Source organism: Vombatus ursinus, unplaced genomic scaffold, assembly GCF_900497805.2.
Source record: "Vombatus ursinus unplaced genomic scaffold, bare-nosed wombat genome assembly UNPS02015175.1, whole genome shotgun sequence".
Classification (NCBI taxonomy): domain Eukaryota; kingdom Metazoa; phylum Chordata; class Mammalia; order Diprotodontia; family Vombatidae; genus Vombatus; species Vombatus ursinus.
The window spans coordinates 25,999,961-26,018,214 of record NW_020954953.1 but is presented as its reverse complement, the minus strand read 5'-3'; the positions used below and the strand labels follow the sequence as shown (position 1 = coordinate 26,018,214).

The 18,254-nt window shown below is 38.0% G+C and overlaps 1 protein-coding gene across 3 annotated transcripts in view; it reads right to left on the bottom strand.

Annotated features, from left to right (window-relative positions):
- LOC114031482 (parkin coregulated gene protein homolog) overlaps positions 1 to 18,254 on the bottom strand; it is a 619,672-nt gene that overhangs the window by 281,320 nt on the left and 320,098 nt on the right. For all 3 annotated transcript variants that reach the window (XM_027846570.1, XM_027846572.1, XM_027846571.1), the window contains exon 3: positions 17,464 to 17,635. In XM_027846570.1, the coding sequence (XP_027702371.1) occupies positions 17,464 to 17,635 (172 nt within the window). The remainder of the gene's footprint in view (positions 1 to 17,463; positions 17,636 to 18,254) is intronic.

The window sequence follows — 18,254 nt, the reverse complement described above, 5'->3', positions numbered from 1 at the left end:
GTTATGTATTTGTATCAGGGGAGGGTTTCTCTCACCCATAAAGCTTAGATCCTTGAAGTATTTATTTGTTATTGCTATTCATCTTAATAGGGTGTAAGGTGTGTTCAGGGAAGACTAGTATATCTGATGTGAGGGCTGCTGAGCCCTTTTCAGAGCTGCTTTTCACTTTTGGTGTCTACCTGATCCACCTAACTCTTACCTGTGACTCCAAGAAACTGTAGCATGCACAGCTGCCACACCCAGGTAAACCATTTTGGCAGACAGGCCAAACCAGGTTGAGGGTAACCAACGGAGCTCAAACTTGTTGGTGAGTTGTAGGGGGAGGTGTGTCTACCCCAAGCATGTGAAGACTTCCTTTGGTGGAACAGGCAGATGAGAACAATTTGTTCCAATTGCCATGAAAGCAGCTAAAGCAGGAGCTGTGGACCACTTAGAGCTTGGTTAGACATCGAAGATGCCAAGGTCATTCACTGCATCTCGAGCCATCACCAGTTGTCTTGACTTTTGTCTTGCCACTGAACCGTGAGGACTCTGGAAGAGAGAGTGAGGCCGACTTCATGCAACTTTGCCTCACAAAAATCCAAATTATATACGAATCAAGATACTACCCATACCATTTTACTATTTTACCATTTTCAAAGTCCTGTGGCAACAGGAAGTGATGAAGCAGCAGGTGCAGATACACTGACAGCTTTAGTCACAACCCTCCACAGGGATGGCCTAGGCCATAGGGTCATCTTCTCACTGGAATCAGCAGTGGGATTCAGCAGCCCTCTGGGTGTCTGAGCAGCCTGCACTGCTGACCTCCTGGTATGAGGAAGGGTCTAGAAAAGGTGCCCTAAAAATTGTCTGCTTACCCAATTCTGGCCTGATTACCATGGTAGACGGGGATCTCACCTGGTGGTTGAAACACAAAAAAATGTACAAAAATTTGCAAAGATGATTCCATTCACCATCTATACAAGGAATGTGTACACACTTATAGACAACACAAAATCCAGTAGAACTGAAAAAAACGAACAGCTCTTGTGAGAAAACTCAGTATGTATCACATCCAAATAGCAGCCCTGAGTGAAACAAGGCTGGCAAATGAAGGCCAGCTTACTGAAGTCTGAGCTGGATAAACATTTTTCTGGAGTGGCTGTAGTGAAGGGGAGCACCATGAAGCTGGTATAGGTTTTGCAATCAAAACAAGTCAACAAGCTTGTATGCCTACCAGAGGAATGAACAGCAGGCTCATGACAATGTGATTGCTACTTGCAGGAAAACATCATGTCACCATCATCAATCATGACGAACTCTGATGAAGTCAAAGGAAAACTTTATGAAGACCTAGAGACACTTATCATCACTGTGCCATAAGGGGACAAGCTTATAGTTCTGGGTGTCTTTAATGCTAGAGTAGGCTTGGGCTACCAGAAATGACAGAGAGTCTTTGGGAGGAGTGGAGTTGGAAATAGCAATAGCAATGGTCACTTACTACTGAAGACTTGTGCATCTCATGACCTTCTCTTCACCAATGGTCTTCTATCTACCTAAACACAATAAAATTTTGTAGATGCACTCTTGCAACAAATATTGTCATTTAATAGACTATGTGATTATAAGGAGAAAAGACAGATAGGATGTGAAAGTGACAAAGGCAATGTGTGGTCTAGAGTACTGGACTGATCATAAACTCATCCTCTCCAAACTAAATATTTGCATCCAACAAAAGTGGGGGCCTCAAGGCAAAAGGACTACCAGAAGAATTAATGTCAACAGGTTAGAGGGCTTCTCTGAGCAGGAACAGTTTGTTGCTAATTTGGAGGGAAAGTTGAGCCAACATACAACTGGCATCATTGGAGCAGAAGAGGAGTGGGCAGCTTTCAGAGATCTGGCATATAGCTCTGCATTTGCTCATCTAGGTCAGAACACTTGCAAACATCAAGACTGGTTTGATGAAAATGATGGGGAAATTCAGAAGCTGCTAAATGAAAACCAAGAACTCCACAGGGTTTACCAGAAAGCTAGTTCATCCATCTCTAAGAAGGTAGCATTTAATTCCAATGAAAGTAAAGTACAAACGAAGCTTAGAGAGATGCAGGATTCTTGGCTCAGTAAGAAGGCAGATGAAATTCCATTTTATGCTGATAGTAATAATCCAAACCACTTTTATGATGCCCTAAAGGTATTTATGGGCCAAAGATCTATGGTGCATCTCAGCTACTCAGTGATGATGAAGCTACAGTGATTAGTGATAAGGACATGATCCTAGAGAGATGGGATGAACACTTCCATAGTGTTCTCAACAGACCATCATCAATCAACGCTGAAGCCATTGACAATTTACCTCAAATTGAAGTCAATCCCTCTCTAGACAAATTACCAACTAAAGAAGAGGTTTTAAATGCTATTAAGGCTCCTTTTTGTGTAGCAAAGCATGTGGTGCCAATTTTATTCCAGCTGAGATTTACAAGGTGAGGGGGTCCATTTCTCATACAAAAGCTGACTGAAATTTTCCTGGTTACATGGCAAGAGGAGATTATCCCCCAGGAGTTCAAGGATGCCTCCATTGTCCATCTCTATAAAGCTAAAGGAAATAGATTGTCCTGTGACAATCACAGGGGGTCTCTCTCAGTCATTGCTGTCAAGATTCTTTCCAGAGTCCTCCTTAATAGGCTGATCCTTCACCTGAAAGATAATCATCTACCTTAGAGCCAGTGTGGCTTCAGAAAGGGCCAAGGAAAGGTTGATATGATGTTTGCTGCCCAACAACCCCAGGAAAAATGCCAGAAGCAGAATAGAAGTCTATACACAACATCTGTAGATCTGACTAAGGCCTTTGATACTATCAGTTGAGAGAGCTTATGGAAAATTATATCAAAATTTGGTTGCTCAAAGAAGTTCATTGGCATTGTACATCAATTTCACAATAGCATGTTTGCTGGGGTGCTGAATAATGGATGATGCTCTCTCATTTTCCCAATCACCAATGGAGTGAAACAAGGCTATGTGCTTACTCCCATGTTTTTAGCATGATGTTTTCAATCACATTATCAAACGCCTTCAGTGAGGATGAACATGGCATCAAGGTCAGTTACCACACTGATGGTAAATTCTTCAACTTGAAAAAGCTACAAGCCAAGACCAAAATGGAGGCAGTGTTGGTGTATGATTTTCCATTTGTAGATGATTTTGTACTCAATGCAGCCTCTGAAGCTGAGATACAATAAAGTTTGGATCAGTTCTCTGCTGTTTATACTAATTTTGGCCTAACAATTAACACCAAGAAAATGCAGGTACTCCATCAGCTAGCACCACACCATCAATACTATCAGTTACAGCAAATGGAGAAGTTTTGAATGCTGTGAATAAGATCACTTACCTTGGCAGTGTACTTTCCAGGGATGCATACATCAATAATGAGGTTGACACATGCATTGCCAGAGCTAGCTCAGTGTTTGGGAGGCTCCAAAGGAAAGTGTGAAAGACAAGAGTAATGTATTAGATTGACTACCAAGCTGAAGGTCTATGGAGTTGTTGTGCTGACCTCGTTGTTGTTTGTCTGTGAAATTTGGACAGTGTACTGGCACCATGCCAGGAAACTGAATTGCTTCCATTTGAATTGTCTTAGGAATATTCTGAAGATCACCTGGCAGGATAAGATACCAGACACCGAGGTCCTTTCTCAAACTAAACTTCTAAGCATTCAAACTCTACTGCAGAGAATGCAACTCCGATGGGCTGGCCAGGCTGTTCAAATGCCAAACATATGCTTGCCATAAGACTATTTTATGGAGAACTCACAAAGGCAAGCGCTCACTTGGTGGTCAGAAAAAGTGATATAAGGACACTCTCAAGGTCTCTCTAAAGAACTTTGGAATTGACTGTGTGATATGGAAGACACTGGCACAGGACTGCTCAGCATGGTGTGCCCTCATCAGAGAAGGTGCTATGCTCTCTGAGCAAAGCAGAATTGAAGTAGCTCAAAAGAAACACAACATGCACAAATTTAGATAATCCACCCCAAATGTTCACATGGGTTATTTGTGCCTGACCTGTGGTAGAGCATTTCGAGCCCATATTGGTCTGCTCAGCCGCAGCTGGACACGTCGTAACTTGACTCTAGTATACAGATGTCATTTTGGTCCTCTTCGAGAATGAAGGACAACAATCAACCATTCATCTTAATATCTGGCCCAGTGCAACAGCTATTAAATAGCTGTTGAATTGAAATGAAAATACTCTGGCATCTTACACTTTAATCTAAAATTAATTTTTCCAATATAACCATGACATTTAATAGATTTTTATATGACAGAAATGTAAATTCACACAAAATACATATGTTTAAAATGTATGGCAAAAGGTATATTTTGGTGCATTTCACTTGTGCAAATGCATTAAATTAAAAGAAAACTAGATATCAAAAATATATTTAAAATGAAATGCTGCTATAATGCCAATGAACCTTCAGGACCAAATGAACAGTGCTACTTTTACCCTTTCTGGCCCAATACTTACATGAATGGAATCCCTTTAAGACAACAAAAAGAATCAACAATTCCAAGTTTTCTTCTCAAATAATGAGAATTATACACACCCAGTTGTAGCTCTAGAATAATTTATAGGACATGGTCTGGTGTAGATGGGACACAACTAAAAGTAGACATCAGGTAATAAAAGAGTGAACCAAGTGTGTTATTTGTCTTGCTAGCTCAACAGCAAACTTGGCCCAGCCCTGGATAACCCCATCAACATTCTATGTTTTTCCTGACCTCTGGCTGCATTTCCTGGTCTAATCCTTTTAAGAACCTTACACCTCTCTTTGCCCATACTTTCCCAAATTGACTTCCTTTGGCAACGGGCCTTGGCTTTGAACTAGGCTCTGCTCCTGGCACCCTACCCCAGCTTGACCTGACTTTTGACAGGAATAGGAAGTAGAACAAGGGACAAATTCAAGCAAATCCAAAAGTTACAAAGAGTACTTTAGGTCAGAAAGAACTTTGTTTCAACTATTTATTTCCTTATACCTAAGACTTCTTTCTACTGACTCCTTCTCCTAATCCTATAAACATTCTAAGTTCACCTCATCTGAAAAAAAAACCCCAACCCAAAACAAAACAAAATCCACACCTCTCTTCAACAATGTCACCCCCTCAGACCATGACCCTTTATATTCTCCTTTTCAGGGCCAAACTCCTAGAAAAAGAAGTCTACACTGACTGCTTTCACTTCCTCATCACTCAGTCATTCCTCTAACCTTTTCAATCAGGCTTCTATTTCTCCTACTCTTTGGAAACAGCTTTATACAAGGTAACCAGTGACCTTAGTGCCAAATCCAATGGCTTTTTATTCTGCTGTAATTTTCCTTGACTTCCCTTTGGCATTTGACACTATGGACTACCCCTACCTTCTTGATACCCTCTTCACCTTAGCCTTCTGCATAGTGAAGAGAAGTAGCTGCATGGGGAGGCTTAGTCAGGAAAATGGTGAAGGGAGTGCAATAGAATGGCATTCTCTTCCTTCCTGGAAGGTACAGACAGGTGACTGCTACAGAGAGTAAGAGGAAATGGTATGTTACTCCTTCCCTCAAAGAACCAGGCAGGAGATTGCTAGAGGGAACCTGATGGAAGTGTCCCTCCTTCCTCAGTCAGGAAACTAGTGGAAGGATCTCAATAGAATAGGTATTCCTCCTTCCACAGGCAAAGGCAGAAGACATTTATGCCCAAAAATTAAGAAGCTGGATGAAAGGGATGGCCAGCATGTCTTACTGGACATAAAAGAGAATTCTGGGTCGCCCAAGCATAAGAACAGAAACTGAGGTTGAAAATAAGAGGGTGATCCATATACTGAGGAGAGGGACAGTGACCTTGGAATCAATACATGAGAGAGACAAGAATGGAAAAGAAGATTTTTCTTGGTGATGGTCAGAAAATGGCAGAGGAGTACAAGATACACGGATTTTGCTTCCTAGACTGGTGTGCCAAGGGGCATGAATAAGAAGTCATCTACAAAAAAAAAAAGTCATCTACAGAAAGCTAAGATTCTGTGAGCAAAAGAAAATGAAATGGAATGGAGGGAAGAGATCTAAGATATAGAGGAATTTAACAAAACTACTGGCATTCCTGAAGGCACATCACCTAATGACTGAAGACAGCTACTAAGGAGAGGTTGAAATGACCTAGATAATGTGATAATTTAGTAATAGGTGAAAGGGGCAAAACACAGCAGACTCTGAATTATGGATTAGGGGAGCAGTAAGAACTATCCAGAGAACAGGGATAGTCCCAAATGATATGGTATTCCACTGACAAGATCATGGGATAGTCACATGAAATGGTAATTATAGTTAACAGTCATGAAAGTAGACAATGATCAGGGCAAGAATATGGCTAGCATAGCCATTTAATGCTAATGTCCCTCTTCATCACAGTCCTTGAGAAGAATTAGTGCTGGGGCTAGGAGAGTAGGTGATCATGACAGTAAGGAGGGTGTTGTTTTTTGCTGGGGAAGCCTTTATTTCAGGCAAACAATGCTAATTTCACTGCATTGTACTCTTTCCCATCACAACTTTAAGGGGCCAGGACTAGCCCCTTTCTCCTCCATACCAGTGTCAGACACCCTCCTGTGCAGAGGGATTACTGAGTTATTTTCTTAGAGTAAGGTTTTTAACAGTTTTTTGTGTATGTGTCACAAAGTTCTTCAGCAGTCTGGCGGAGATGCCTTCTAAAAATAATGTTTTAAGCATATAAAATTGAGTGCAGACTAAAGCATATTTTTTCTCTTTATTTTTTTCATGCTTTTGGGGGGCAATATGGCTAATATTTAAATATGTTTTGTATGAGTTCATGTGTATAATGGGTATCATATTTCTTGCCTTTTCAATGGATGAAGGAGTAGAGGAAGAAAGAAAATTTGGATCTGAAAAATAAAAAACATCTCTGAAAAATACATAAAATTAAATACATGATATTACAAAAGAAACCAATTATATTGAAACATAGTTATACATTTTTTTAAATTGACAGATCCCAGTTTAAGAATCCCTATGAGTATGATGGTTGGTAGAGAAGAGCAGAGTAAGTTTTGGGTCTGCAAATGGCAGTAGGTTCTAGGACAAGGGTTTTGATATCAGAGGAATATCTGTTCTTCTCGAGAGCTGTGGTTCCCATGTGAGCCCTTGGTAGTGATGAAGGGTTGAATGCGCCGGTCTGCGATTTTATTATGACTTGCACTGGCACACATGTGCATGAACCAACTACACCCACACAATTGCTATGGAGGCTTATCATCTTCATCCTGAAATTCAGATTTTCCATTAAATCTGAGACTGTTCTTTTTAAAGTTCTTAGGCTGTCAAATATCATGTAATTGTTAGATATGTTTTAACTTCCTCTTGCCTATCAAAGTTGGGTTTTTTTCTTCTGATACATGAACAAAGATGACCTTAGCCACAGCAGGTTCATTAACACTGTCTCCCTTCCTCGAGCAATTGTTAATGGCCAGGGCCGAGGACTATGATGGGCAGGGGCTATTAGGTTCCATGTGCACTGGCATTTACCAAAAGCTAGCACAATTGCTGCAGGCAGCAGGAGTGTCATATCACGTGGGTATGGCAGAAAGAGGAACACGTCATTTGGTGCAAATGAAACAGATGACAGTGAGAGTCACCAGGGCCATGCTGGCCACAGCAGAAAAAAAGAACAGCTGCTAAAAGGAAGGATGTGCACAGGAAGTAAGGGTGGGAGAAAAGAATCAGGGATAACTCAAAGCTTATAAACTGGGAGTGATGACCAAATAATTAAAAGGAAAGCAGTATGATCAAAAGAAGAGGGAAGTCTGTAGGAGGAGCGGGCTGAATTAATCAACTAATCAACCAACAAGTACCTACTAAGCTCCTCCTATGTACATGTCACTGTGGACACAAAGACAAAAATGAAATAGTGCCTGCCCTCAAAGAGCTTACCTTCTATTGGAGAGACAGCATAAATAGAAACATGCACAAGACAAATTCAAGATAAATACAAGGTAAATTGGGGAGGGAGAAGGCACTTGTAGCTGGGTTGATCAGCAAAGGTATTGTGTAGAAGGTAGTGTTTGAGCAGAGTTTTCAAGGAAATAAGGGATTCTAAGAGGTGGAGGAAAAGAGCTCATTCCAGGTATGGGGTACAGTCAATACAAAGGGATAGAAAGAGGGAAAGAGAGATATGAGAAAAAGTATATGGAAAAAGAAAGAAGACCAATTTAGGTATACTATAGCATGCAAGAAGGGGATTAAGGGATAATAAAGTTGGAAATGGGCCAGGTTTTGAAGCCAGAGTAGCTTAAACTGCACTGAGACTTTTGTGACAATGTAGTTGAGCTGGGAAGCAATAGTAAACCATTGGAGTGTACTGAATGCCAAATTACTTCAGCAGTTGTATGAGGTAGGATGGACTGAAGAAAAGAAAAGACTTGAGGCAAATAGAAACCATTACAACAGCATAGAGGTGATGCGGGCCTAAAATAGAGCTACAATCATCTAAGTGGAGAGAAGAGGACAGATATGAAACATTTTGAGGAGGTAGAAATGACAAGCTTTGGCAACTGACTGGGTATGTGGGATAAGAGTAAGAAACCGAGGGTAGCCTAGAGGTTATGAACTTGGGTGACTAGAAGGATGTTACTACATTAGACAGAAATGGGGAAGTTCAGAAAAAGGATTGAATTTGGAGGAAAAGATATTGAGTTCAATTTTGGATATGTTGAGTTGGGGTGACTATGGGACATATGGGACTATGGGACATAGTTTGAAATATCCAACAGGCAGTTGGTGATATGTAACTAAATCTCAGGAGAGAAACTACAGAGGGATGTGTAGATCTGCAAATCATCTTCATAGAAATGATAATTAAGCCCATGGGAGCAAATAAAATCACCAAGTCATAAGAGTAGTGAGAGAATAATAAAGAGGGTCCAGGACAGAGCCCTAGGGAACAACCATTATTAAGGGTCATGATATGGATGATGAACTAGAAAAAGAGAATGAGAAGGCATGGTCAGAGAGGTAGGAAGAGAAGCAGGAGAGAGCAACGTCAGAGAAGCCAGGGGAAGAAAACAGGAGGAGGAGAGGAGACTATTGCTGGTTGTGTCAAAAGCTACTGAGAAATCAAGGAAGATGAAGACTAAAACATGTCACTAGATTTGACAAGAAAGAGATCATTAGTAACATCTGAGAGAAAAGCTAGCATTTGTAGAGTGATGGGGATAAAAGCCAGAGAAGTCAAGGAATTGAAGGATGAGTGGTTTGTAAGAAAGTGGAAGTTGTGAATATTAATATCTTGGCAGTAAAGGGGAGGAGAGATAGAGGATGACAGTATGAGAGGAAGGTACAAGGAAGGAATAAGGGAAAGGTCTTCAGGATGGAGATTTTCCAAAAGTGAAACGGACTTTGGAAGTGGATAGAATAGTGTTCAGAGACGGGAAAGACCTTCTTTTTCAAAACACCAAAGAAGAGATTATATGGGAAGTAAGACTAAATGACTTCAAAGGTTTGTTTTGACTTTAATGTTTGCCTAAAATGTTTTGCCTCTTCTTGCAACAAACTGGCATCTATTCCTCATCTTTGTTGCAGATATTTCTGATCTCTTTTCTAAGGATCACCTAAGAAAAGAGAGGGTGCTTTGTAATATGGGAACGCTGAAAGAACATTTTATTATAGGACATCTGAGAGTGTTAATAATGGTAAAAATTCAAATTTATTAGCACCATCAGGTTTATGGAGAACCTTCCTCATAACTACTTTACTATAGGAAAGGGAGTAAAGTATTATCTTTCACATTTTAGATATAAGGAAACCGAAGCACAGAGAATTTAAGTGATCTGTCAAAGGTCACACAGCTAGGAAGTGTCAAAGCCAGGAATCAAACACACATCTTCTGCTTTTAAGTGGAGCATTCTCTCCAATACACATTGGCTCAGAAGATCACATCATAAGGTATGTTCACCTAATAATATGTATATTCACCTTAAAATATATTAGATGAAGCATATCATGAACCCTGGAACTGCATTAGAATGAAGTCATAGTATATTTAGATATTGTCAGACCTTCTCCAAGGTTTCTAAACATTTTTATACAGTAACATTTTTATATTGGGTTTAGAAATGGACTCTATGGTTATTGCTTGAATACAAGTCTAGCTTTAAGTTGAGAGGCTCATTCTTAATTTGAAGTGTGATGAACATTCTGGCCATCTAGTGAGGGATGGGTGCTAAGATCTTTGTTGATGGAGGAAGCACCCACACCAATGGACTAGAGATTTTTTCAAGTATTGAAATATTTCTGTGGTATAATGGTATTACAAATTTCTTAGATGTTTTTATTTTAAGGCATCAACTCTGTCCTCCTAGTTCCATCTACCCAATAACCTTGCTGTTTATCATGCTAACTTTCCACATATATTTAATCTGCCCTGCTTGCTCCTAGTTGTTGCTGGATGCATTCCTCCCTCATCTAGTTATCTGCTAAGGTCATTAATAAATGCTTTTCTGTCTGTTAATTCTGAGGTTACCACATGGCTTATTTAATTTTCTCTGACCCACTTTGGCTTTGTCATGTCTGTGGTCTTCATCCACATCAAGCTTATTATCTCTGATTTTTATATTGGTGGGATTTTATTCCACTCTTTTTTTTTTTTCATCTCAGGGCTTTCATTTATTCCCTTTACTTCATTCCATTCCCTTGATCTGAAGGAAGTAACTACTATGACAAACAACCAAGTATATTTCAGGGCATCAAGCAAGAAACTAGTCTACAAGGTAAAATGTAATCTTCTATGGGCAAGAATAATAACCAGATAAATAAGTCCACATATGCTATATCATTCACACACAAATACGTGTGTGTGTGTGTGTGTGTGTATGTGAATACACACACATAAATGGGGTACTAGATTTAGAACTGGAAGGGACCTTTGTGGTTATCAAATCCAACCCCCTCATTTTATAGATAAGGAAATTGATAAAACATTTATTAAGCACTTAGTAGGTGCCAGGCACTATGCTTAATGCTGAGAATACAAATACCAGCAAAAAAGAAATTCTTATCTGTAAAGAGCTCACACTTTAATAGGATGTAACAACAGACAAAGGGGAGCTGGGAATGGGAGGATAACCAGTCAGGTTCAAGGCTGCTGTCATGGGAGGTGGAGAAGAGGAGAGGGTGGGGAATTGAGCCAAGAGTGAAACATCTCATAAAATGGTAATGTAGGCCAGGATCTCACCAATTAAACGAGAGGCACACGGTGTGGCAACACCTTCAAGATGAGAAGGCTGCATACTGGGGCAAAAAGAACTTAAGTAACTTATCTAGGTTACACAGTAAATATTAAAGTCAGGATCTGAACTCAGTTTTTCTAACTCTAAATAGGATACTCTTGCCTTCAGCTACACCTTCTTGCCTTCAGATCTGTGTCTGTGTATGTAAAACAAACACACATAATATTTTACTGAATTGTGGAGTTGTTTTCAGTCATGTTTGACTCTTCGTGACCCCATTTGTAATTTTCTTGGCAAAGATGCTAGAGTGGTTTGTTAGTTCTTTCTCCAGTTCATTTTACAGATAAGGAAACTGAGGCAAACAAGGTTAAGTAACTTGCCCAGGGTCACACAGTTAGTAAGTGTCTGAGGCTAGATTTGAACTCAGGAAGATGAGTTTTCCTAATGAGGCCCAGCATTCTATCCACTGTTCAACCTAGCTTCCCATATTTTACTGAATAGTGCTTTTTTATATTCTACAGTAAAATAGAGATACTAGTCAAGAAGATGATAATAAAGCCAGTTGGATAGTTACCATACTGCAACTTATATATTAATTTTATATGTACTATCTTCTTTACAAAGATGTCAGGGCTACTACACATAGAACTTTAAAGCAATAATCATCTACAAAATAATTAAAACAAAGAAGTCTAACAGAAAAACAGCAGTGATAGTGGAAGAGAAGAGGGCCAAAGGAACAAAATGAGTGAGAAAAGTCATTTGGATGCCCCATATTCTCCATAATAAATATAAAAATGCAACAAGTAATTATTGCAGGGAAGGAATATAACCATGCTCTCTAGAGTTATTAGAAAGGTTGGGCATTATTGACCCTAAGAAAAGTCTACTTTCATTATGGCTTACATGTGAGACTAGAGAGGACCATCTCTCCTAAAAGTTGAGTTGTCTCTTAGAATCTGGTTCCATAGTTGGAGTTTGGAGTTATTAGTGCTCTATTTCTACCAGTTGAACTAGGAGCCACCCACACCTGAGAGAGGTGGGGGACTGCTATAGCACCTGAACTCAAGGGGTAGTTATTTATCAAGTCTAATTTGTTCCCGTCCTGTATTCAGTGTTGTAATGGATGAAACCTGTCCAGAAGACAGCAATCTCATTTGTGAGAGATTAACATAAAGTTATTAAATATCGAAGTGCTTAACTGCATGATAACAGCAGTTAAATGTAATAGGTGATCACAGAAGGAAGAGATCATTGGTGTCTAACTAGCAGGATAATGGAATTTAGAGCAAAAAAACAAAAGACAAAACAAAACAAAATACCCTGTCAAGTGGGGGTAGCAATACTTTGAGTAAGAACCTCACAGGGTTGTTATAAGGATCAAATCTGATAATGCATATAGGGTGCTCTGTAAAATTTAGAGCTGTATATAAATATCAGCTATTTATTTCCAGCACACTATATCCATGCAAAGCAACGATATTCTCAGCACCTCTGCAGTTAATACCTAAGAGGACACACTTTATTGTAGTGTATGTACAACATGGCATTTCTGTCACTGCTGCAAGTTGGAATAAATCCTAAAAAGATGGTTAGCTACTTTCCCTGACTTTGCCTTTTCTTATTTCATTTCTGCCAGTGGTACATTAATCAGTTTTGCTTATTAGGGCAGCACAGCCAGAAACATATCCTAGCTTGGGCTTCAGGTCTGGTAATTAAGATAATTAGCCACATTAGTCCTTTCTTAGGTGAAAAAAAGTTAATATTTATTTTTAAAAAGATAGCTAATTCAAATTTTCAGATAAATGGAAGAAGCAAACTATATATATATATAGATAGATCAAATAAACTATTAGCAACATAATATCTTTTCTAATAAACGGGGATGTCTCGTTTTTTTTTTTAGACTTATGGGGGGCATGATAATTATCTTCAAGCATCTGAATGGTTTGAATGGATGGAAGAGTTATTAGACTTACTTTGTCTAGTCCCAGAGGACAGAACTAGGAGCAATGAATGCTTGGAAGTTGCTGAAAAGCAGAGATTGGAAGTGCTAAAAAATTTCCTAATAATCAGTGTGGTCCAAAAACGAAATGGACTACCATAAAACAGTGACTTCCCACAAACTGGATGTTTTTAAGAGAATGCCAGATGACCACTAGTCAAGAATGTAATAGAGGGGATTCCTTCTCAGGTATGAGATCATCTCTTTGATTTCTTCCTTCCAAATCTTACCTTCTGTGATTTACTCTCTTCCAAAAAAAAAAAAAAAGCCCTTTTCTTTTTCCTTTAAACAGTCACGGTCCCCTGGTAATTCCAGGTTAACAGAACCTTTCGGCTCATTCTGTTGAAAACCACAGGGTCAGAAAAGCCCCTGGTCAGGCTCTCCCTTGGGTTTTTAGAAAAGTGGGACTGAAACTATATCTTTTAGAGTAAACCCTTCTTTCCACAGTTTTTTAATTTTTCCTATAGCAGCCTTTATTTCTGAGGTCTCTAGAATGAACCTTTAACTAGATTCCTGTCCTGAGAATTTCTACTCCTTTGTTAACCTTTCTGAGGGCTCTGGGGGCTTTTGGTGATGTCACTGCCCCCAGGTGACAGCTTCTGAAGCTGAAACCAGTGAATGACTTTACAAGTTGGCTTTTTAAAACACCTGACTTATTTTGACATAAAATAATTAAGCTGAAAATGCAAATTTGAAATGAAATATTTTTCATCACATGTAGTATATATGATACATATACATACAAATATATATGTATATGTATATCTGTTAAAAAGTATCATTAACGTTGACCTTTGTCAATGTCTTAATGACATAACAGGTAATGGTGCGTGTATGGACTGGAGGAGAAAGGAACTTGAGGCATGTAGAACAGTTAAGAAGCTATTAAAATAGTTAGCTCTGGAATGGTCAGTTTAATATTGTCAATCATTTAAAAGATGACCCATCAAAAGCAATTAACCATGTCTCAACCTAATTTAGTTGGCCTAACCATGCAGTAGTAGCCAGTTATTTTGACTGTATGTATAGATATGTATGTAGGAATGTATATATGTGTGTGGTACATGGAAACACACATATATTTGCATGTATAGGTATTCATATATATACACACACACCATGTATGATGTCTCATATGAATGCTGTCTCAAAAGTTTTAGGGCAGTTTTAAGCTATAAATGCTTTTGTTTATAGCTTAAAACTGCACTGAGACTTTTAGATAAGTAGATATATGAAAGTATAAATTTGGTGGTCAATGATACCACTGAAAACTGTAGTAAAACATGTATATTCTTCTCAATATTTATGTGTTTGTAAAGGTTTTTCAGATCTGCCGATCATAAAGCTGGAATCTATATTCACAGCTTTTCCTTACATTACATATTTCCATCTTGTATCCTTTGAGAAGAGGTGAGGCAATAGGTTTGGGACAGTCTTTACTTATACCTACCAGAGCTATATTTTTGACTGTTAACTATGATGGGAGTGGCTTTCTATGGATGAATTTTATGTTTACCATTAAGTTTGTGATGATAGGAACAAGTTTTGTGCCAAAAGAGTCTAAGTTATACTAAGCATATGCTTTAGAACTAGAAGAGTACCATAGCTGTTATATTTTATGCCAGTTATCTGCTTCAATATATTTCTTAATCAATTAGCCACATCCCAGCATTCTACTTGGAAGATGTTGCTTATACATGCTACTCATACTGTGCTAGAATGCTATTCATTCTTTTCATGGTTGGACAGATACTTACGTAAGACAGATTGCTAATTATTCCATGTGTTTGTGTGTCTATAAACAGGACAAGAAGCTAGCACAATTAATATGGGCACTAATATGTATTACTAGAGACCTACGTAGTCATATGTGATACCTAGAGACACCTTTACAAAGCTTCCTGAACCAAAAATTAGCAAAATCATATGTGGTCAATTTTCCTTGGCAAGTCATATTTACTAGACATTTTCTATTGTTTTCATAGGTCATCAAGGGATCTCTAACATGGAGGTGAAACTATCTCTCTGAATTTCATTTTCTTCAATTGTAGAATGGCAATAGTTACTGTTGTGCTAGCTATCTCACAGGGTTATTGTGAAAAAAGTGTTACAAACTCTAAAGTATAGAGTGGACTTTTATGATAGAGAGCTGGCATGCAGTGCACATAGTGGGCACTTAGTGTTTATCAGATGAATACTGTTGGATGCAATCACTTCCTCCCTAATTCCCACCATCATTTAAAAATTTAAAAGCATATAGATAAAACAAGTAGAAGCCTTTTAGAACATTTGGGTTGAGTTTCCACCTTTGCCACATACTGGCCTTGTGACCCTCCTCAGTGTAATGTTATAATCTCTCAGTGGCAGGCCACCCTCTAAATTGCAGAACAATTGTTAATCTGCATTGGCAGAAAGCAAATCCTCAACAGAGAGTTCTCTACACCAATGAAATCACAGCTCTAGACTAAAAACAAAAGTTATATATACACATGAGCTAATATTATAGTACCTCCCTCCAGGGTTGTTTGCAGGATTAAATGAGACAATATTTGTAAACTTTAAAGTGGTATATAGACGTCAGCTATCATTATCATTATATTGGTCCTTGCCCTCAAATTTAGTGGATTAGAAACCCCTGGAAGGCAGAAACTAAATCTTATTTATCTTTATATCTCCCCCAGAATCTAGCATAATTCATTGAACTTAGTAGGCCCTTAGTAAGTGCTTATTGAATGAATCTATCAGAATAAAAATCACTTCCTATCTATTTCCCACAGTTAGTTTTTCTTTAAGTGTAGAGATAAAACATATATTAAGAAAGGCCAACTATCATCAGCTTATTTACCTACAACACTGTCACTTAAATTCAGGTCAAATTTTAATTTTAGACATCCCAAAAGATACATTATTTAGTCTCTATATTATTTCCTGTCTTCACTCATGAACTCTCCAAACTAAGACATAAAACAGAGCGAAGAAGCTGAGAAGTTACTTGACTAACTTAGCTGGGAAACATGGGGTTGAAATTTCTCAATATTTCATTTATAATACCTTTTCTTTTTTGATGGGCAGGAGAAGGAAAGTCTGGGAAATATATTGTCAGTCAGTGGGGAGAATGTTTGGTACCTTTTTGTTTATCAATAAAACACTCAACAGAAGTATGTGTACACTCTTTAAGAAATGTAGCTTTTCAAGTTGAATTTAACCTGCTCAAAAATTGTGACCTGTTGGAAAGGAGGATAAATCACTCCTGAAAAAGGTTTTAATATAGCTCAGTACTATATATCCTTATAGAAGTCTTCCAGGGAACAGCAGCCCCTCACTTAGTTGATACATGTGGGGGAGTGAAAACTGCTTTTTAATAAGGTTTGACTTAAAGAACCATTTTTCTTCCATATTACTCTTTCACACCCAGTAGCAATCTTCTTTTCTTTGGTTTCATTCTCTGTCTCACCGGGGATGTGGGAGTGGTCTACTGGATGGCTGACTGGTCAGAAATCATTTTCTTGTCGAGAATCCAGAGACAAGGTAGCAAGTTTCAAAATGGAATTCATTGTATTGCAGCATCAGTAGAATCATGGAAAATTGAGAATTCTGATGTTACTTTATTCACAAGGTTAAAAAAGTATATATCATGGTGAAAAATTTTTAGGTTTCTAAAAAATAATAATAATATCCTTTCTCCCTTTATTAGTCATGGCCTTAAAAATATGTAACCCACCATATAAAATATGCTAAAACTTAAAAAAAAACCCTTAAAGTATCTCAAATCTTTACTTAAGAGCTCGTAGGTGGAAGTCACAGTTATCAAGAACTGGTAGCATCTCTCTCTGTCTCTCATACACATATATACACTCAACACTCATTTTCAAAGGTACATCTTAAATTTGAAATCCTTTTTTTCTCATAATATAAGCCTTATGATAGTAGAGGAAAAAGTAAGTATAAAAACTCTATAAAATATAAATTAGTTTTTTCCTTCATATTATATCCGAGGTCTTTCTTTAATATAATAAGAGTAATTCCAGACAAACCACAATGCAGTACAGATAATGTGGGTTCTGGAAATCTAGTCTGATATCATACCAATTTACTGAGGGTTACATCAAACCTGTGGATGTGCTCAGTCTGTCATGTTTTATTGCTTAATTAGCAAGTTGTCAAAAACCAGCACCATATAAATCCAGTGATTCTTTTTTCACCTGTTCACTTACTTTTTATTGGAATAATGAGCTGTGGAATGACAGGAAGTATCTTGTTTCCCCCATGTTCCAGCATGTCATGGATTCCTTGTCGAGCAAAAAACTCATAGGGAAATGTCATCTCACAAAGCCCATCAAAAAACAGAGGCAGATAGTGATGGTAATCCAGCTTTTCAATCTCTACCTGAAAATAGAAATAGAAGAAGTAAAATGTAAAAATATTAATCAAAGGCTACCAGGAAAACAAAGCTAATGAAAAAATATTATTTACCTGGGAAGAGCAAGAGGCAATATACTTTATTAAGATTTTAAGAATTAAGTCTAAATGATGTTGTGAGGGATAGCATATGATTATATTAGCAATGAATTTCTGTCACTAACCTTTAATCTCAAAGTATATACTTAGAAATCATCCCTTTGGAGATTCTTTTGGACACCTAATACTTTTATGAAATTTCTGTTTACACTTTACTATTTGTACGAAATAGCACCTGTCAAAATTCTTTGAGAAGTAAAGAAGTTTGGATACTAGAAAAATTAACTGCAATAGTAAAAATGAACAAAAGATGTTGGAAGAAAGCTAGCATTTGATTTTTAAAAATAACGCAATAGAGAACACGCATTGACTTGGGTGAAATGTGGAGACAGTCTTTATTTTATCTCAAGCAAAATTCAAACTCTGAAAAGTAATGACAGCCTGAAAAGTTATAGCAACTTTCTCCTCAATTCATTTGTCCACTGTCTTCTGCGTCATATTTCTTCTTACTCATCATTTAAAAAAAAAATACTTCCTATCCTAGAGG